The sequence below is a fragment of the Talaromyces marneffei genome, chromosome 4 (genome assembly GCF_009556855.1).
Source record: "Talaromyces marneffei chromosome 4, complete sequence".
NCBI lineage: Eukaryota > Fungi > Ascomycota > Eurotiomycetes > Eurotiales > Trichocomaceae > Talaromyces > Talaromyces marneffei.
In genome coordinates, this window is record NC_072351.1 from 2,681,585 (window position 1) to 2,699,200 (window position 17,616).

Genomic DNA, 17,616 nt, shown 5'->3' on the forward strand with positions numbered 1-17,616 from the left:
CAGACCCAGGGCCAATCCACCCGTTTAGCAGGCACACTAGACGACGGAAAGTGTAGATTTAAGAAGCAGCAGCCAGCCGTGATTGGACAGTGTGCTCGATTGAATTTCCGAACCAAAAGTCTTGTGCAGACAGAGCTTTGGGACGGCGTGCTCTACCAGACTCTACTAGTCTTAAGTCTTGTACTAACTACCAAGTGTTATGTATGTGTTCCCTGACTTACATCGTTAGCACCAAAGTCTAAGGGTTGGAGTCGCAACCTAGGCAGCCCCCGGCTAGGCGGAATAAGGCAGCGTCCCGCGATGGGCCCTCCCTTCCTCTTTCTTCTTCAACACTGACTACACTCCACTTGCTGCACTTCACTACTCTCGCTCTCGACAGAGAGATTCGCTCCTTGCTTTTCACATCTGGAACACGCTCGTTGTCGGTCCTCGTTGTTCTGCTGTAGCCTTCGTTGGAGCTTTCCATCCTTTACCCCTGTCCGCACACCCTTTTAGCTCTTTGTTCACCACCCGCTTCAACCGCGAGAAAAGAACGACGAGAAAGTTGTTTATCTCAAGACATAGGCTAGTGGTTGCGAGACAAGACACTTTAACCAGAGGTTCCTAGGACAGGAGATAGAATCATTGCAATAAACTGAAAGGAAATATCTACATGGTGAGGACAGACCTCTAAGCGTGCGGATAGCCTTTTTCCGCCACTGAGCCGCGTTGTATCGCATCGCATGCCAGTATTGATGATTGCGAGTCTGCGACAAACGATGAATCCGTATGCACCCACCATTTCAGCATCTAATCAAACTCACATGTATGATTCTGGATCATCAATGGCGTCTTCTCTATCTCCTCAGACTTCGCTACCGCCGCCATCTGCTCTTGCATCCGCTCCCCCGAGCAGACCTAGCAGTGGATTGCAGATGGCATACTTGTTGCATCCACCCGCTCAACAAGGCCCTACGCTGCCCATTCCCACTTCTTCTCCTTATACTCATTCCTACGACTCAGGCACTGGATCTCCAGCTGACCGCTCATCCGTTTTGACGGATGGGAATGGCTCTCTTCCCGATGCTCCAAGCCTTGCGCCTCATTTGGGAAGCGCTGCAGGACAGCCTCAGCAGAAGAGGGCTTATCGGCAAAGACGAAAGGATCCTAGTTGCGACGCTTGTCGAGAACGCAAGGTCAAGGTAGGATTTGTTCCTTAGCCCCCCAAATTGCGACCCCATTAAATGACGATTTTACAGTGCGACGCTTCCGAATCTTCGAGCTGTACAGAATGTTCGAACCGCAAGGTTCGTTGTCAGTTTACCAAGGAAACAAACAGGCGCATGTCTTCAATAAAGTTAGTTATGTTCACTTGATCTGTGACATTTTTTCTTTTTGCTGACTGTCCGCAGACAAGTGCAAGACTTGGAGAAGCAGCTTAGCAGCACCAAACAGCAACTGCAACAACTTCGATCAGGTGTTATGAAGGCGGATAATGTGATGGATATTGAATTCGATATCAGCGGCCAACCAGTGCTAAAACTTCCAGATGTCGGCGGCCGACCCGTACGACAGAACCGACCTCCAGTATCTCAGGATTTCTCGAGAGTGCGCGCCAACGTGCGTACCTATGGAGCTGGTATTGTCAAAGTGCCACCCCCATATCGACAAGTGTTGCCATCTTCCTTCATCACAGACAACGGGCCGGCGCTGCCTTCAAAACCCCTCGCAGACAGATTGTTAGCTCAGTATCATGCCTATGTGCACTCGGTTTTGCCCATTATTCACTGGCCGAGCTTCACTGCAGAGTATGAAAAAGTGTATCAGCGGGGAACACTGCGCGGAAGCCTTCGAGAGTGGGCGGCTGTGCTGTTTGGTGTTTTGGCTTGCGGTGTGATGCACTCCCTAGAACCAAACAAGAAACAAGATGCGCAAGCATATTTATTGGTATCGCAAACGATACTTGATATGTGGTTGGATGATTTCACCCTGGATCAGGCACGTGTCTCGCTTCTCATAAGTATTGTCTTATACGAGATGAACTCCAGGTCTTCAAGTTGGGTCTGGCTCGGTTCGGCTGTTCGAGTAGCACAAGATATCGGTCTTCATATCGAATCCGGTCCATGGTCAACAGTTGAGCGAGAAATGAGGAGACGGCTTTGGTGGGGGATCTACGCTTGGGACAGGTATGATCAACTTATTTGCAAGTGAGAGCCAGTCACTGATGATTGTTACTGTTCTACAGGCTATTGTCTCTCGAACTAGGTAAACCTATTTCAATTCATGACCAGGATTGTGATGTCGACCTTCCGTGCCCTGTTGATGAGCAGTTCATTGCAGAAGGGGCTAGATTACCGGAAGGCTCAAATACGAACTCTTTACTAGCTACCATTCATGTCGTGCGCTCAATTGGGCAACTTACTAAGACGTTGAGATCCCCAGTTGTCAGCCCTGCGACACTCGAGATCTTTGATCGCCACTTCAATGCTTGTTTGGCAACATTCCCTGTCCACTTCCATCCAAAGTCAGATAGTCTACTCGATCCGAGCTCTTTAGCGCCAATCATTTATCTCCAGAATGCTCGTTTCGTTCTACATCGCCATAACATCTCGCCGTACTGTCCTGCTGATGTCCGGTTCCCCGCTCTAGATCACTGTCTAATGATTGCTCAAGATACTGCCCGTGTGCTATCGCGATGCATGCATTCACCACCACCAGTTGCTCCAACTTCGGCATATGGTGGCGCGCGCAGTGATTGGCAGACCTCTCTGGCGTCTTCAGCGTCGACTCTGTTGTGTACACATATCTGGCGCTGCTTGTTGATTTTGATTTTCAAGGAAGATTTTGCGGCGGCTTCGGTATGTGTGCAAGCTTGCAAGGTCATTAGCGATCACCGCATTGCCATGGCGTCTTGCGGCCGCTATGTTGCTTTCTTCCTAAGGATTCTCCTGGATCGTCTACGGCGTAATGATTCAACGCCAATTGATCGAGATGAAGAAATGCTCGCATATGTGTCGGGGGATATGCAAAGTACCACGACCGGTAGCTGGATCTGGCAAGGAAGCGAGACGGGAACACAATTGGAAAATGTGCCGTCGCAATCATCGCCATACGCTTCATCGGCCGCTAGCGGTGCGGGCAGAGCATCTAATGAGACGGAATGGGAGGGTTGGGACTGGATCGACGGAACATTGCAATACCTGGCTGGCGAATTACGCCAACGCAGCTATGATCGACGAGATGTCCCGCCAGTTCGGATTGCGGCCCCTGCTCCTCACAAGATCGAGGAGTCGACAGGCAGCACTTCGAGATCAAGTGCACCTAACTCGCGTATGACCATCGCCAACATTATTTAGTTTGATACTTTTCTTTCGGCGCATTCAATATTATCTGGTCGCATTAGCGGGGAAGGTGTCTGTCTGGTTTGATCAATTTACGGGGGGCGTTTGAGCTATGAGCCCTGTTAGATTTGTGAAGATGATGCGCAGAAGTATTCATCTCGTCATGTCTTTAAATGAGCAACGATTTCCTTTTCTTTTTCGATGTAGTAGAACCTGTACGATACAATCACACTTCTGAAAGACGGGGGTTTGAATGCAAAATACCGTTTCTTCCCGGACTTGGCCCTGGCATAGCATTTGTAATATTCCACGTTCTTAGCGCACCGAGTTTTTTGAACGCTTTGTTTTGATTCATTCTGTGCAATATCTTGGTAGTGCACGTTTCAGACCCATCTGACCATAATGCAATCCCTTCTGCTCCCTTCCTCGACGAGGAATCCTCGCCCACTTCTAAATAAATGATGGACAGAGAAATCAAACATCCAAATTAATCGCCTTCCCAAACCGCGCATAAAGCGCGGCTTTCAATCCACTCAGTTCCTCGCGTATCTCGCCCAATGTATCCTCTAGGCGCGAGACTTCCTTATCAATCTCGTCTGTAGACGTGGAAAGGAGTGACTGCGCTTGTTCAAGGGGGAGATGGATGAATGAATCTCCTATTTTGTACCTAGTCATATCTATCAGCATTCCGAAAGTTGAGGAGCAGGACAGTTAAAAAAAAAAAAAACGCACGGAACGAGTTCATCTTCATCCGCCAGCTCTAATTCCATGGAAACTTCTTCGAGATCTTCTTTATCTTTCTATTTTCCACATATCAGTATGGAGATAATTGCATATTCTTTGGAAAGATTAGGAGACGCACTTGCTTCGCTTTCAGTCTCTCCTCGAGCACCGTCTCTCGCTGATGGAGTCTACTGAATCGATTGATTTTGTCCTGGTCTTCGCGGCGGACTTCGGTGTCTTCGGTGCCTGCTGCGGCTTCTTCATCTTTTGATAGCTTTTCCCCCAACTTTAGTGAGCTGGGCTTCATGATTTCATGTATATCATAGGATGATAATTTTTTGGAATAGGGAGGGGGTGGGATGTTGATATTTGTTCACTATGTTCAGATATTGGTAAGGGCTCGACGTACCATTCGATGTTGTAACATTTTGGCGGGTTATATGTGAGCAGACTGGAGAATGGAGATTATTCCGTCCGTAAAGCGTTATTTCCTCCCTGATTTCTAGATTGCTCTTTTTATGTGGGTGTGTTGTGGAGGAATCGATATAAAGTTGATCGCTTTGATTCATCCCGCACGTGGTCCGTGCACGGGGCAGATGTATGTGTAATTTTCGCGGTACCGCAGCTTACATTATCGAGAAGTTTGTATGTGAAAGATTGGAAATGCCATACTAATTACGTGTATGGATGATACGGTATTGATGCCACATTTATATTCCACGCTCTACTACACAGCTAGAATGGAGCTTTTTATATTCAATGACAGTTTGCTTTGTATCTCCTCAAATATATATACTCGACGGCGGTATTATCTATTATAGCCCCTGCGTGAGTGTTGTTGTTGTCAGCTGTCGAGTCCATACAGCCAGTCGCGTGACATCATCCACAGATCTCTCCAAGATTCAGGCATTTACGCTTTCCCAATCTACAAATACTGCATTCTGAATGATATAACAACCATCCCCAGAGTATTTTCAATCAAAATTGAGAATTCCCACAGTATTTTTGGCAGCCTCCTTGCGTGTTGCCGATCTTGAAGAAAAAACATCCTTTTAGGTCCACCGGCCAATCAGCAAGCGTGTTCGAGGCCTTAATGCTTAGCAGCCTTGGCTCCAAGCCGTCATCATCCTACTACATACAAGTTAAGTTGACAACATTTTCAGATTCCGCCAAACCACACCCTTTCCTCCAAACCATCTCTATCGGTCCTCTCATTTTTTAACATACCGATGGGCTTGGAGTTAACAGTCTCTCTTTTCTAATATCCCGAATTCCCTCGTTTCTCCACATAGCGAAACTCACCCCCCGCCATCATGCGGACATCCACACAACTCGCCGCCCTGGCATCCTCACTCCTCCTCCTCCCATCCCTCACGCACGCCATTAGCCTCGACTGCGCAAACATCGTCGTCGATAAAGTAAAATTCGACTTGAGCCCGCTGAGTGGCGTGCACGAAATCACCGATTTCCAAGAATTCGAAGACTACTCTGTAAACACCACCTATGTCTTGAACATTTGCAATACGCTCCGTGGAGCTGCGACGAGGGAGGGCGTGAAGTGCGGGACGTCGAGGAACAGTATGCCTTCCCCCGCCCTCCTCTGAATGCTGGAATGTATATATTTAGCGGCTAATGTTATGGTGAATAGTCTGTGGATTTGAGAAAACACTGTACTCGGACGGCAGATCAGATGCTCTGAAATCATTACCAATCGCCGGATACGAGAATTCCCTCGGCGGCGGATCAAAGGATGTCGAAATCAATCTGCTCAAATCCCTCGATCCAGAAACGGAAGGAGTCCGCGTCAAGATCTCCGGAGGCACAATACTCGAGCCAGAGTTTAAAAAGAAGTATCCCGCCTCGGCAATAATCGACTTCCAATGTGACCCTACCCGAACGGGTCTGGAAGGGCTCAAGAACGACGATGATTTAGATCAGGCAACTGATTCCAAGCTTCGCCGTGACGACGACAAAAAGGGTGACGGTGATAATAATCAAGGAGGAGGACAAGAGGACAAACCCGACACCAAGAACTCAAGTCTCATATTCCAGAGTTTCGGCCTCGTCGACGATAAGGAAGGCTTCGTCTTGCGCCTCGACTGGAAAACGAAATATGCCTGCGAAGATTACAAACGGGAAAATCCCGGCTCTGGTGGTGGTAGTGGTCGTGGTGGTCACTGGGGCTTCTTTACTTGGTTGATTATCATGTACGCAACCTTCAGTTTTTTTTCTTATTTATTTCGTCCGATATGTTGCTAAAGCTAACTGGATTTTATAGTCTCTTCCTCTGCGTCGCAGCGTACCTCATCTTCGGCTCCTGGCTCAACTACAACCGCTACGGCGCACGAGGCTGGGACCTACTCCCGCACTCCGACACGATTCGTGACATCCCTTATATTTTCAATGATTGGATGCGCCGAGTCATTAATACATTACAAGGTTCTGGGGGTTCGAGGGGGGGTTATGCCGCTGTATAAACATATAGATTTTGATATTTACTCAGCTCGATAAGGCTTTCTGTTGTGTATATGTATGATTAGCTTGACTTCTTTTTAAATTTCGACTTGTGTTTTTTTTTTGTCGGGTTGCGTTTGGCTAGATAGTTAAGGCTGGAATATTTGGTTGCTTGATTCATTTCATCACCTAGGCTATGGATTGCCTTGATGTATGTATGAGATGCATACACATATGCCTATTTAACGAGGTATGCAGACTGCTACTACTTGGATGAGTCTCATGGTCCTACGTTCCTAGCTCTCACATATCTTGTAATTGTGATGTCGTTTACATCGTTGAGGCAGATTAAAACTTGACAGGAACTAGTCTAGCTTCATTAAACAGCACATGCAATGTCAAACGACAACAAACGTAATGGGGATATAGAAAATCAATCCGATAGACATCAATTCCCTAAAATTGAAATCAACCAGAGGCCGTCATGAATCGTTAGTGTTGAAATTGAAATAATTTCCCCGTGTGAACAATCCGAACCATATCCACTTCTCAGTCAGGTTGAAAGCAATCAATTGTCGTTGCTGATAATCAAACCTTTAGCGCAAACTGCTTCATGTAATGGTAGTCCTCCATGTTGCGATTGACCGTTTCCCGGATGATCTTCGCTCCCTTTTCGCCGAATTTCTCGCGCCATTCGGCATCAAACTCTTCCTCGGATTTGAATAGCTTGGCCTATTTCAAGTCAGTCTTGTATCAATTTCCAGGGAGAGTTCAACTTACGTGAGTACGAGCCTTTAGTTCCTTGGATGCAATGGCATCCTCGTGAAAGCCCTTCCACTTTTCAAATGCGGTACGGGCAACGGCATGGTCTTCCTCTGTGTCCCAAATAAGCATCTCAGGCTCAAATGGAATGCCAACGCTCTTGCAATATGTTTCAATCATAAGAGATGGGTTGTCCAAGAGATCATCTGCGTCGAGGACACAGATTTCGACGCCCCCTTTGTGAGAGGCGCCTTTGCGCTGGTAAGTGGTTCCGTTCGTCTCCTTATTGGCTGTGTCTTCTGCATGCGTAGTCGCGACACGAGGTCCGACTAGACCAACTTTGCACAGGTAGTCAAAGACTCGACGTACTTCGTCATATCCAGCCTCGGACGGAGAGAAATCACGGAAGCCGGTCACATCGTTCAACGGAGGGATTGTGCATCGAAAGTAGGACGGGATGCTGTAGTGCGGATCACGGATGAGAAAAGTGAAGTGGAACTTGGACAGAAGCTCCAGAGGGACCACCGTTGGATTTTCTGGCTCAGCTTCGGTCGCATAAGGATATGGAGGAGCTTCAGTCAAAGCTGAAGCCCCTCCGTTGGTGGCCACACCATTGACTATTTCAGTGTTGGCGTGACCGTTCGTGAGACCGTTGCTCTCGCCATTGGTGCCGATACCACGCTTCACCTTGAATAGGGAGGGAGCGATACTGGCTGGTTTTCTGTCTGGAGGGACCAAATAGTGAATGATGTCTTTGATAAAGACCCGTTTTCCCTGGTTAAGGTCAGTGAATATATGATTGATTCCGAGCGACGAAAATCAGCCGAGAAACGTCCTCTAGGCGAAATGCGATTATGCAAAATGTGCAAATCCGGGCCAAGAACTGCTCGACATGCATGGAAAGGGCAAATAACGCAAGATTGGCATACCTCAGTGGCTTCGCTCTCGATGCGATCAAAGATGGTCTTAAAGGTGGAAGTACTGAAGCCGCTTGCCAGGCGAGCTTCCTCGTCGTCCTCATATCTCCGGCTCAGCCTCTCTGGGCCGAAATAGAAAGCATCTCCGAATGGCTCGTGGATGCATTGCAGAGAGTCCCTGCGGGTCATGAAGACCTATATTAAGCGCTAGTCAGTTTCATGATTCATCCTGCCTGGAGCAGCAAGGGGGCCGGTACCCGTTCAAAAGCCGTTGAGCATGCCCTGGGATGGGTAGCAACAAAGATGGGCTTCGCGGACATGATCGATAATGGATATTAATTCTACTACAAAGTATGTATCCGGGGGTGGTAGATTGTCTCCACTGATCGCACTGCTCAATTTGAGCTGGTCGAATGAGAGGGCGCGAAGAGGACGTCCTTGCGGGAGCTTGAGAGAGCACGCCAGTGGTGCAGCAATCACGCAAGATTCAACCTGTCAGCCTGCGAATCTGCTCTGTGAACCGCCAAACACGTGCGTTGTGTCTGCGAGTAAAATCAGCCAGCGCCGATGACTAAGTTGCGATGACTTTCACGACCGATTTACGTCCGCTTATTGGGATTCGGTGAAAGGCATGCCATACAAGATGAAAGATGAAGTGGAAGAGAACAGAGAGAAAATACGAAGTCTCAGCTCTAAGTTATGTAGTCCGCTGTGGTATTAATAGTAGGTCGCAAGGTGCCATGGCCATTGCCCAGGGCTAACTCATCGGTCCACTCAGTCACCTCGCCCAAGCATGCTTTTATGGTGATGCAAGGGCGGGGGCGCTGCGAAACCCTGACTCCAGCCAAAATACGAATATGGTCTGGGCTTTGGAGCACGTCGATGGAGTCGAGGCGTGTTTCCAAGGACCAACCACAGGGCACGAGTACCTAGGGAAGAAGATGGCCACCAACCATGGGGATGGGGGTGGGTTCGGACGGGATGACCAAGTTTGCCAACTGCTCCATAACATACTACGAGTAGCTCCTCCATCCCACTAGGCGTCATCGTTTTGAGTAATAGAATTGTCGCTCGGCGTTAGATCTGCTCGCATCAGTGGTGCATCTGATATTGGGTATACTACGAGCAGTATTGGTAAGCAGGATCTGGTTCCATGTTCGGCAGTATATCAAATTGTCCAGAACTCGGCTACCATTCAGCGTTTTTGCTGCTTCCGCTGTTACCGTGGATAATTGCGAGGTCCCTAGGTATTAGGTAATGGATGGGCGAATAGAAGCATCGTGCATGCAGTGTTTGAGTAACCCGATCATAGTGGCATGCTCGATTCATGATTCATTGAGATGGCGCGGCTGATTTTCTACGGACGGCAGGTCCGTACTCTATAACATGGATCGTGCTCGTCAAGCCTTATGCATAGCAATCGTTGGGTTGATAGAGAGTGACTCTTTGATAGACCCCTGGTACCTAGGCAGCTCTGTACACAAAAGGAAACTGTACACACGATCAAGTGAGAAACAGATTCGCGATATAGGTGTAAGCAGAGATGATTTCATATTTCGACGTTGATGTCGAGTAGAAGGCCCCATTACCCTATGACTCTCTGAGTTCACATGACTTCCATGGGCTGAAAAGAAAGGAAGGCGCCTGCCTACCTAGGGACTATCGAGGGAAGGAGCTAGGTGAGATGGTGGCTGAGGCTGCGATTGCGCCATCGTGACTGTCAATTTCGACATAAGCCTTCGTCCTCCGGTCATAAATCGTGACGGCCTTCATCTCTATTTGCTTGCATTTCTGGTCTTCACCATGTTGGCGATGCCGACGATGTCGGGACGCTAATGAGAATACTGTTCTTCTATACGTATATCCCTCTCGCTAGAGTTGACATGTCACGAGAAGAAAAAAACATCCCAAGAGAAACATCTTCAAGAGTTAGCGCTGAGCAGCGCCCGTTATCGCTGGGTGAGGACAGAAGCAGCTCCTATCTCGTCGTCTTCATCCGATTACAACATCACCTCAATCTCCCAGTTTACAAGGCTAATTAATGTCTAATGTCTCTAGTATCTGCAGAAGCGATACACTCTGTTGTTACACACCCCAATCGACGTGGCTAGAAGAACCCTCCTGGCTCCAGGTCGCTCCCGCTCAGTCTTACTATTGTACAAAGAAGTTCATTGTACAAACGATAACGTCAGATCGATTCCACATCATTGCAAGACCTGTTGCTTCGGTAGCAGTAGCTTATCTCGCACATCTTGCAAGTGATGGTATTGAGAGTATCATATTACTCTTCGAGGGTTCAGCATCTGCTACACTGACTGATCCTAACATTCTGGAGATCGGAAAGAAAAGTACATAGACCTTGCTGACCAAAAATATAGAATTTATCATAATCACCTTTGGAAATGTCATTATCACGAACCCGGAACGTCTTGCGCTCCCCAGTAGGCGCTATCTTTAGGTATCGGAATCCCGATAACCTCCCAGCGAAAAAATCAAAGCGACACGATCAACTATTCAAGGCAATTGCCAGCGAGTCAAGAAAGCGATCATCAATCTATCGCAGCCTGAATAGACCCCCCGGGCTGTACGGTACCCACACGGCTTGAACTCAAATCAAATCGTCAGCCACCTATGCAAGACACCAGTTTACTTTCCACGACAGCTACTAATCATTAAACAAAGAAGACACTGCAGTCGACGGAGTCTGAAAGGCCAGAATATGAGATACTCAAAGCGTCGTGTGTTTGTGGCAGTGATGTGCCACATCAATCCGGATTCGAATGACTTGTCAAGGTAAGTTGTTGGACACTTCATTCATATTGGTATTACTAGGTAGAGAGAACTATTCAGCAAGTTATAAGGTCTAAATCTAGGATGCCCTGCAAGCAAAAGAATGCCATAAGTACAAGATGTTCCTAGGGTTCTGGTGAGCACATGACCATCTGCACCCTTGATCATCTTCTTACGTAACGTAACTACAACGTTCTCCAAAAGCGCTGTATGCTACAAGGTGGAAAATATGATTTGAGTCGATGATTATCTGCAAATATCTTTCTTATTGAAATCTTTATATTAGCACTATATGTACGTACATGATTGAAAAAGAAAACAAAAAGCCCTGCAATTGTAAATCCATAATATCAAACGCCTGGTCATGCAACTCGTGTAAAATATTTTATTTTGTTTTCGTCGCAATCATCGTGAAAGCTCGAAAGAAATCGTCTATTCGTAAAGATCCATGTCACCACTATTCTCTTCAATTTCAGCCAATGCATCATCCGAGTCCATCATATCCGCATCGTCAATGTCGCTACCGGCATGGTTCGGAAGGACATCTATACGACCATCCTTCATGACCACCTGGGCGGTTTCGCCATCTTTGATGCTGCCGCGCAAGATCAAGACAGCGAGACGGTTGAGAACCTCGCGCTCAATGAGGCGAGACAATGGGCGAGCACCGTAGGCAGGTGAGTATCCGGCATCGCCGAGATAGTCTTTGACTTCTTCGCTGCAATCGATCTTAATGTCTTTGCCGTTTTGTTCCAGACGGCGTTGGATTTCGTTAAGACGGATGTCGACAATAGAGCGAATCTCACGTTTAGTGAGGCGGTTGAAGATAACGATGCTGGAGATACGGTTGAGGAACTCGGGTAGGAAGTAGTCGCGTAGCGCACCCATGACCAATTCGCGAGTAGATGGCTCGATGCGGCCATCTTTGGTTGTTGGGCGAGATAGGTACTCTGCGCCAAGGTTGGAAGTCATGACAACGATACAGTTCTTAGCATCAACAATGCGACCTTGTCCGTCTGTGATACGTCCGTCATCCATAAGCTGGAGTAAGACTGTCAAGACTTCCTTGGCGGCTTTCTCGACTTCGTCGAACAAGAGAATCGAAAATGGTCGACGGCGAAGATTCTCAGTAAGTTGACCGCCAGCATCGTGACCAACGTAGCCAGGAGGAGCACCAATCATTCGGCTGAGAGAGTGACGCTCCTGGTATTCGGACATATCGAACCGGATCATAGCCTTGGGGTCGTCGAAGAGGAATTCCGCAAGCGCCTTGGTCAAAAGTGTCTTACCGGTACCAGAAGGACCACAGAAGAGGAAGCTTGGAGGCTGGTTGGGGTTGGCGAGACCAGAACGCTGCAGACGAATTGCATTGGAGACTGATTGGACAGCTTCCTTCTGACCAACAACGATCTTGGCCAAATGCTTTTCCATGTGCAACAGTTTGTCCTTCTCGGTGGTCTTGAGTCGAGTAACAGGAATACCGGTCCAGCGAGCAACAATCTCGTTGATTTGATCTGGACCAACAGCATCGGGCATGAGGGCGGTTTCTCCTTCATTTCCAGAGCGAGCACGGTCCTCGGCATCAGCCTTGGCTCGTTCAGCTTCAAGTCGCTGAATCAGAGCCTGAGTTTCTGGGATAGCGTAATATTCAATATCGGCGGCTGTGGCAGTGTCTCCGGAACGGATGGACTCGTCTCGCTTGACTTTCAAAGAGTCAAGCTTCATCTTTGCGTCTTGAATATCTTTGCTTCGCTTTTTTTCCTGTTCGTACTTCTCACGAAGAGGTCGTAATTCCTCGGAGACATTCGCGGCTTCCTGTTTGGCGAGTTCAAGACGAGACTTCGAAGCAGCATCCTTTTCACGCTCCAAGGCATGAATTTCAATCTGTAGCTGACGTAGTCGCCGCTCCAAGTTGTCGAGGGCTTCGGGTTCGGATTCACGTGTGACACGAACTGCGGCGGCGGCTTCGTCGATCAAGTCAACAGCAGAATCTGGGAGTCGACGAGCTGTGAGGTACCGAGCTGCGAGTGTTGCGGCTGATACAATAGCTCCATCGAGAATGTTGACACCGTGGTGGACCTCATATCGCTCCTTGAGACCACGGAGAATTGAGATGGTCTCCGGGACTGATGGCTCCTTGACCAAAACTTGTTGGAATCGTCGTTCAAAAGCTTGGTCCTTTTCGATGTATTTGCGATATTCTCCAAGGGTGGTGGCACCGATACAGTGAAGTTGACCACGAGCCAACATGGGTTTGAGCAAATTGGCCGCATCCATACCGCCTTCGCCGCTTGATCCAGCACCCATCAACAGATGAATCTCGTCCACGAAGAGGACAATAGTTTCGCGAGAGTCTTCGATCTCTTTGAGCACACCTTTCATACGCTCTTCGAATTCACCGCGGTACTTGCTACCAGCAACCAAAGAACCGACATCAAGAGATAAGAGCTTGCAGTGGGAGAGATTTGCAGGCACATCGGCGTTAACAATTCGGCGAGCAAGTCCTTCAACAACGGTGGTCTTACCAACACCAGGCTCACCGATGAGGACAGGGTTATTCTTGGTTCGTCGAGAGAGAATGCGAATCACTCGTCTGATTTCTTCCTCTCGTCCAATCACAGGGTCGATCTTTCCTTCCCGAGCGAGAGCTGTCATGTCGATTGTAAATTTCTTCAGATTCTCATGTTCTTCCTCAGCATCAGCAGTCTTGGAGTCTACCCGTTTAGTACCACGAATCTGCGATACAGCGTTGTCGATAAGCTTCACATTCGGTATGTTGGCGTCGGCAAGAGCTTTCTGAACCTGACTATCTTGGACGACGGAAACGATCAGATGGTCAATAGCGACGAAACTATCCTTTTGAGTCTTGGACAGCTCCGTCGCTGTTCGGATGACTTTTGCGAGGGCGGGAGAAACGGCAACTCGTTCTGGTGGAGGGTCTTGGCTTGGTTGACGAACAAGCAGTTTCATCAAGGACCGTTCTAATAGCTGAGGGTCTCCATGCGCTCGCTCAACAACCTGTTTGAAAAGTGGTACTGTGCTTGAATCCCCGGCAACCCCAGCAGGTTGCCCCTCATCGTCCAGACCACCAGCTGGAGGATTCAAAAGCGACACAGCAAGATGTAGCGGGAGGATTTGACTGTGTGCATATTGTTCGGCGAGAGCATTTGCATCGAGCAGGGCCTTGTTAGCCCGATCTGTAAATTGTGTGTTGCTCATGGTGTATATGTTGTGTGTATGTGTATGTTGCGCCTAAACCAGTCAAGGCGAAGATATGAGGTTGATTGTGTACCTCTGCACTTATTATTATTATATGTGTCTGAGAATATTGAAGAAAGAAAATTCGCAGCAACCAGGCGTCAAGAAGGAAGTTATTATAGACGTTGTTAGGCCATCATGCCATGATGGACTGCAATAAATAGCGTTGCTGCCCGTTCGTTCGCGCATCTTCCACCGCCTTCTCGAGTCGTCTACGTCACATCACGTGGACTTCGCCGCAACGAGCCGTAATGACTTCATTATGCTGCCCGGGGCCGCGCTAGGCCTAATACAGGATAAGTCTAGAAGCTTTAAGGCAGCAAGGCAATAAGGCGCCAAGGCATCAAGGCATAAAGGCATCAAGGGTGATTCCAATTTCCCCTGGCTTCAGTCATAGCCCACGTTCTCTTTGATATACATACAGACATAATTTCGCTCTTCATCTCTCCCGCTCTCAATTAACGCTTTACCAATCCTCTTCATTCTCTGCAAGCCACCACCTCGCCATCTCTCCAGCTTGCATAAACTCCACCTCATCCCCCCAGCTCTGTAGCCACCGGACCATTCTTTCGACCATGCCAATAACATGAGCCATACCAGAGGTATCTGGGTGCATGATGATTGTAAAGATCGGGTTAGTTTCGTGCTCTCGTATCCATAGGAATCGATCTTTCCACATCTGCTCAATTGAGCGCACATCGACATATCCGTGAGAGTTGTGGACGTGTGGTAGGAATTGCATAGGTGTCATGTCTTCCATGTAATAGTTGCATGGTATTTCAACCAGTTCGCGACGTCCAGATGTTGAATCAGTATCTGAGGACGAATCGGGGATTGGATGCATCCAGCTTGAAGCGGGTTTCCGGTAGTCAATCGGCTGAAGGGGTGGACGATGGGGAGCGAAAAAGGGCTGACAGTCGTGATCGGTCAAAGAAGAGTCTATTTGCCCCAGGTGAGTTGATTGTCCCTCTATTCAATACAATTAGTGACTAGGACATACCATATTCGAAACCGTACTCCTCCAGAAGATCCAGCGTAGTCTCTCGGACTTGGTACAACGGGGCCCGGTAGCCTACCGGCCGTTTCCCAGTGAGCTTTGTCATGATATCGATACATCTTTCGAGAATGTCGCGCTCCTGTTGTACAGTAAGCGAGTAGGCGCCTTCATGAGCGTATCCATGCAGACCAATCTCGCAACCAGTATCAACAACTTGCTGAACTTCCTCTGGAAAGCTTTCTGCTGAATGACCAGGAATGAACCAAGTCACCTTGTTGGCTATACCCGTTCGTTTAAGCATCTCAACTAATCGCGGTACCCCGACTTGTGCCGCAAAGAAACCAGCCGAGTAATCGGCCAGAACATTCTCAGTAGAGTATCCTGTTTCAATCAATTCAAGTTCTGTTATGTATGCTCCAGGCTACATACCTGTTCCCAACCATCCAGACACAGCATCAAGGTCTATTGTCACAGCCACGCGGATTTTATTTTTAGATGCCGGTAATAATGGTCGAGGAACCGACCGAATGGTTAACGCTTGACTTGTCAGGCTCTTGCTGAAACTGATTGCCTCATTTCCTCGCCATACAAGTCTGCCTTCGTTTACATTGTCAACACCGAGGCATTCGCCTGACAAGTGACCAGCTTCACTATGCGAAGCTAAGAAAGTCGTTGCTCGTACCAAGGCCTTCAGCTGAAGGCTGGTATCCTGTGAAGGCTTGGGATGTTTCCTATATCGCAGATTAGATGTGGACACATACATTGGTAGAATCTTTGAGGCATACTCAGACTGCGTTCTGGTCTCTATGAATCCGCCAGGAACCACAGCATTAATCCGAGCCTTGCGGTTCAATTGAGTTATCTCTTTTCTCAGCCTTTGAATCAGGTCATATGGTACCCCGTCATGGATGGCATGTCCCTCGGGCTCGCTACTACCAACAACCACAATAGCGAGGTTCTTGATTTCTCTACCGCTCTGAGCATCCTGAGAAGCCTTCGCTGATCGAAGAAACTGCTTGACGGTCACAAAGATCCTACGAGAGTCTTTTTGGCATGTTTCTTCCCACATATCTAATGGTAGATTCCAAAGTGGGTGCTTGTGAGATTCCTCGGTAGAGCCAGCATTGAGGATTAGAATGTTTATTGGGCCAAATTTGTTCATAGCCTCCTGCATTGAACGATTCAAACCACGCTCCGTTGTTTCTCCATAAAAAGAGTTGAGGCGGTCTGTATATTTGTGAGGTGGCAGCTCATAGGGTTTGGAATCATGCGACGTGACATAGCAGCCCAAATCTATACGAATTCATTTCTGTTAGTCCACTCGGTAAAGCAAACTTGGAAGAAACTTTCGAATTGTTCCATAGATAAATCTTTTTAATCTCTTGACAAAAGCATATGCGAGGCGCAAATATGAATACAGAGTAGAAACGCACCTAAGAATTCTTGAATTGTGTGGCTTCCAACAACCCCCGCAGCACCGGTAATGAAGGCGTGAAGGCCTTCCAGATCTGAAGACGAAGCAGCCATTTTCAGCACACTCGTCCGGATTATCTGCCTCAATATTCACTATTGAAACGGTGAGGATTACTTTGGAGAAACTGTTTATTGGATGACAGCGTCTGGTTTTGCAGAAAATTGTAGTTCCAGCTTGATGTGGTTCCATCTTGTGCGTGATCCACTCGACCAGCTGGGCATCAGGTATCAATGCACGTAACTGTTTTACGGATGCAATGCATACCGTATTGTGTAACTTTACAGAAACCTTCCATACGTGCATGTATAGGTACGTCCAAGATCCCAATATGAGCGATTCTTATCCAAGTCAAATAAACTCACTCGACTCATTCCACTAAATGATTTAAAATATACCCATTTATATCATTCGAAAATAAGAATATATACACAAATCTCCCTTGTCTACTAATAACGAATTCATAGTAAGGATTAGGGCTAGAACTTTGCCAATGTAGGACGTGACAAGATCATATATGTAGTATCATAGGCGCTTCTGACTTGGTCTTAAAGGTACATAAGGTAAAAGGATAAGTATCTTACTTCTTAGAATTATTTACATATCAATTCTTGACTCAAGTCACAATATTAGAGCATCAATATGCTACATATTCTAGATGGTGAATGAGGTCGTATTTTGACGATATATATCTCTCCATGGATATACCAAGTATCCGATTGCATCATTAGGTAGTTACCTAACATTATTGTTATTCCAAGCTAATGTTTAAACAACTCTCAGCCTTTAAACATTGTAGCTCTGATATGCAATATGCTTGACAGATACAAATTGCATCCATGTGCGTCGAACTTATAGTGTTGTGGCCCGGCCAGCTCAGGGATGACAGATTCCTTCGAGTAGGCCGTTATGAAAGGGAACATT

The 17,616-nt window shown here is 47.5% G+C and overlaps 6 protein-coding genes across 6 annotated transcripts; 2 read left to right on the plus strand and 4 right to left on the minus strand.

Moving 5' to 3' along the window:
* Nucleotides 1-824: 824 nt before the first annotated feature.
* On the plus strand, nt 825-3,335 carry EYB26_006007 (uncharacterized protein; the record flags this gene model as incomplete). The annotated part of the gene is made up of 4 exons (XM_054265284.1): nt 825-1,181; nt 1,239-1,336; nt 1,392-2,165; nt 2,225-3,335. 4 exons carry the CDS (start codon nt 825-827, stop codon nt 3,333-3,335), a joined length of 2,340 nt encoding a protein of 779 aa, XP_054121259.1.
* Nucleotides 3,336-3,794: 459 nt separating this feature from the next.
* On the minus strand, nt 3,795-4,470 carry EYB26_006008 (uncharacterized protein; the record flags this gene model as incomplete). Its single annotated transcript, XM_054265285.1, has 4 exons — nt 3,795-3,987; nt 4,053-4,120; nt 4,183-4,317; nt 4,453-4,470. 4 exons carry the CDS (start codon nt 4,468-4,470, stop codon nt 3,795-3,797), a joined length of 414 nt encoding a protein of 137 aa, XP_054121260.1.
* Nucleotides 4,471-5,356: 886 nt separating this feature from the next.
* Nucleotides 5,357-6,520, plus strand: EYB26_006009 (uncharacterized protein; the record flags this gene model as incomplete). Its single annotated transcript, XM_054265286.1, has 3 exons — nt 5,357-5,621; nt 5,692-6,250; nt 6,322-6,520. The coding sequence occupies 3 exons, from the start codon at nt 5,357-5,359 to the stop codon at nt 6,518-6,520; spliced, it is 1,023 nt and encodes a 340-aa protein (XP_054121261.1).
* A 565-nt stretch (nt 6,521-7,085) lies between these two features.
* EYB26_006010 (uncharacterized protein) lies at nt 7,086-8,496 on the minus strand (the record flags this gene model as incomplete). The annotated part of the gene is made up of 4 exons (XM_054265287.1): nt 7,086-7,229; nt 7,278-8,033; nt 8,189-8,371; nt 8,434-8,496. 4 exons carry the CDS (start codon nt 8,494-8,496, stop codon nt 7,086-7,088), a joined length of 1,146 nt encoding a protein of 381 aa, XP_054121262.1.
* A 2,902-nt stretch (nt 8,497-11,398) lies between these two features.
* On the minus strand, nt 11,399-14,185 carry EYB26_006011 (uncharacterized protein; the record flags this gene model as incomplete). The annotated part of the gene is made up of 1 exon (XM_054265288.1): nt 11,399-14,185. One exon carries the CDS (start codon nt 14,183-14,185, stop codon nt 11,399-11,401), a length of 2,787 nt encoding a protein of 928 aa, XP_054121263.1.
* Nucleotides 14,186-14,690: 505 nt separating this feature from the next.
* EYB26_006012 (uncharacterized protein) lies at nt 14,691-16,748 on the minus strand (the record flags this gene model as incomplete). Its single annotated transcript, XM_054265289.1, has 5 exons — nt 14,691-15,163; nt 15,225-15,602; nt 15,651-15,952; nt 16,007-16,514; nt 16,655-16,748. 5 exons carry the CDS (start codon nt 16,746-16,748, stop codon nt 14,691-14,693), a joined length of 1,755 nt encoding a protein of 584 aa, XP_054121264.1.
* Between the last annotated feature and the right edge of the window lie 868 nt (nt 16,749-17,616).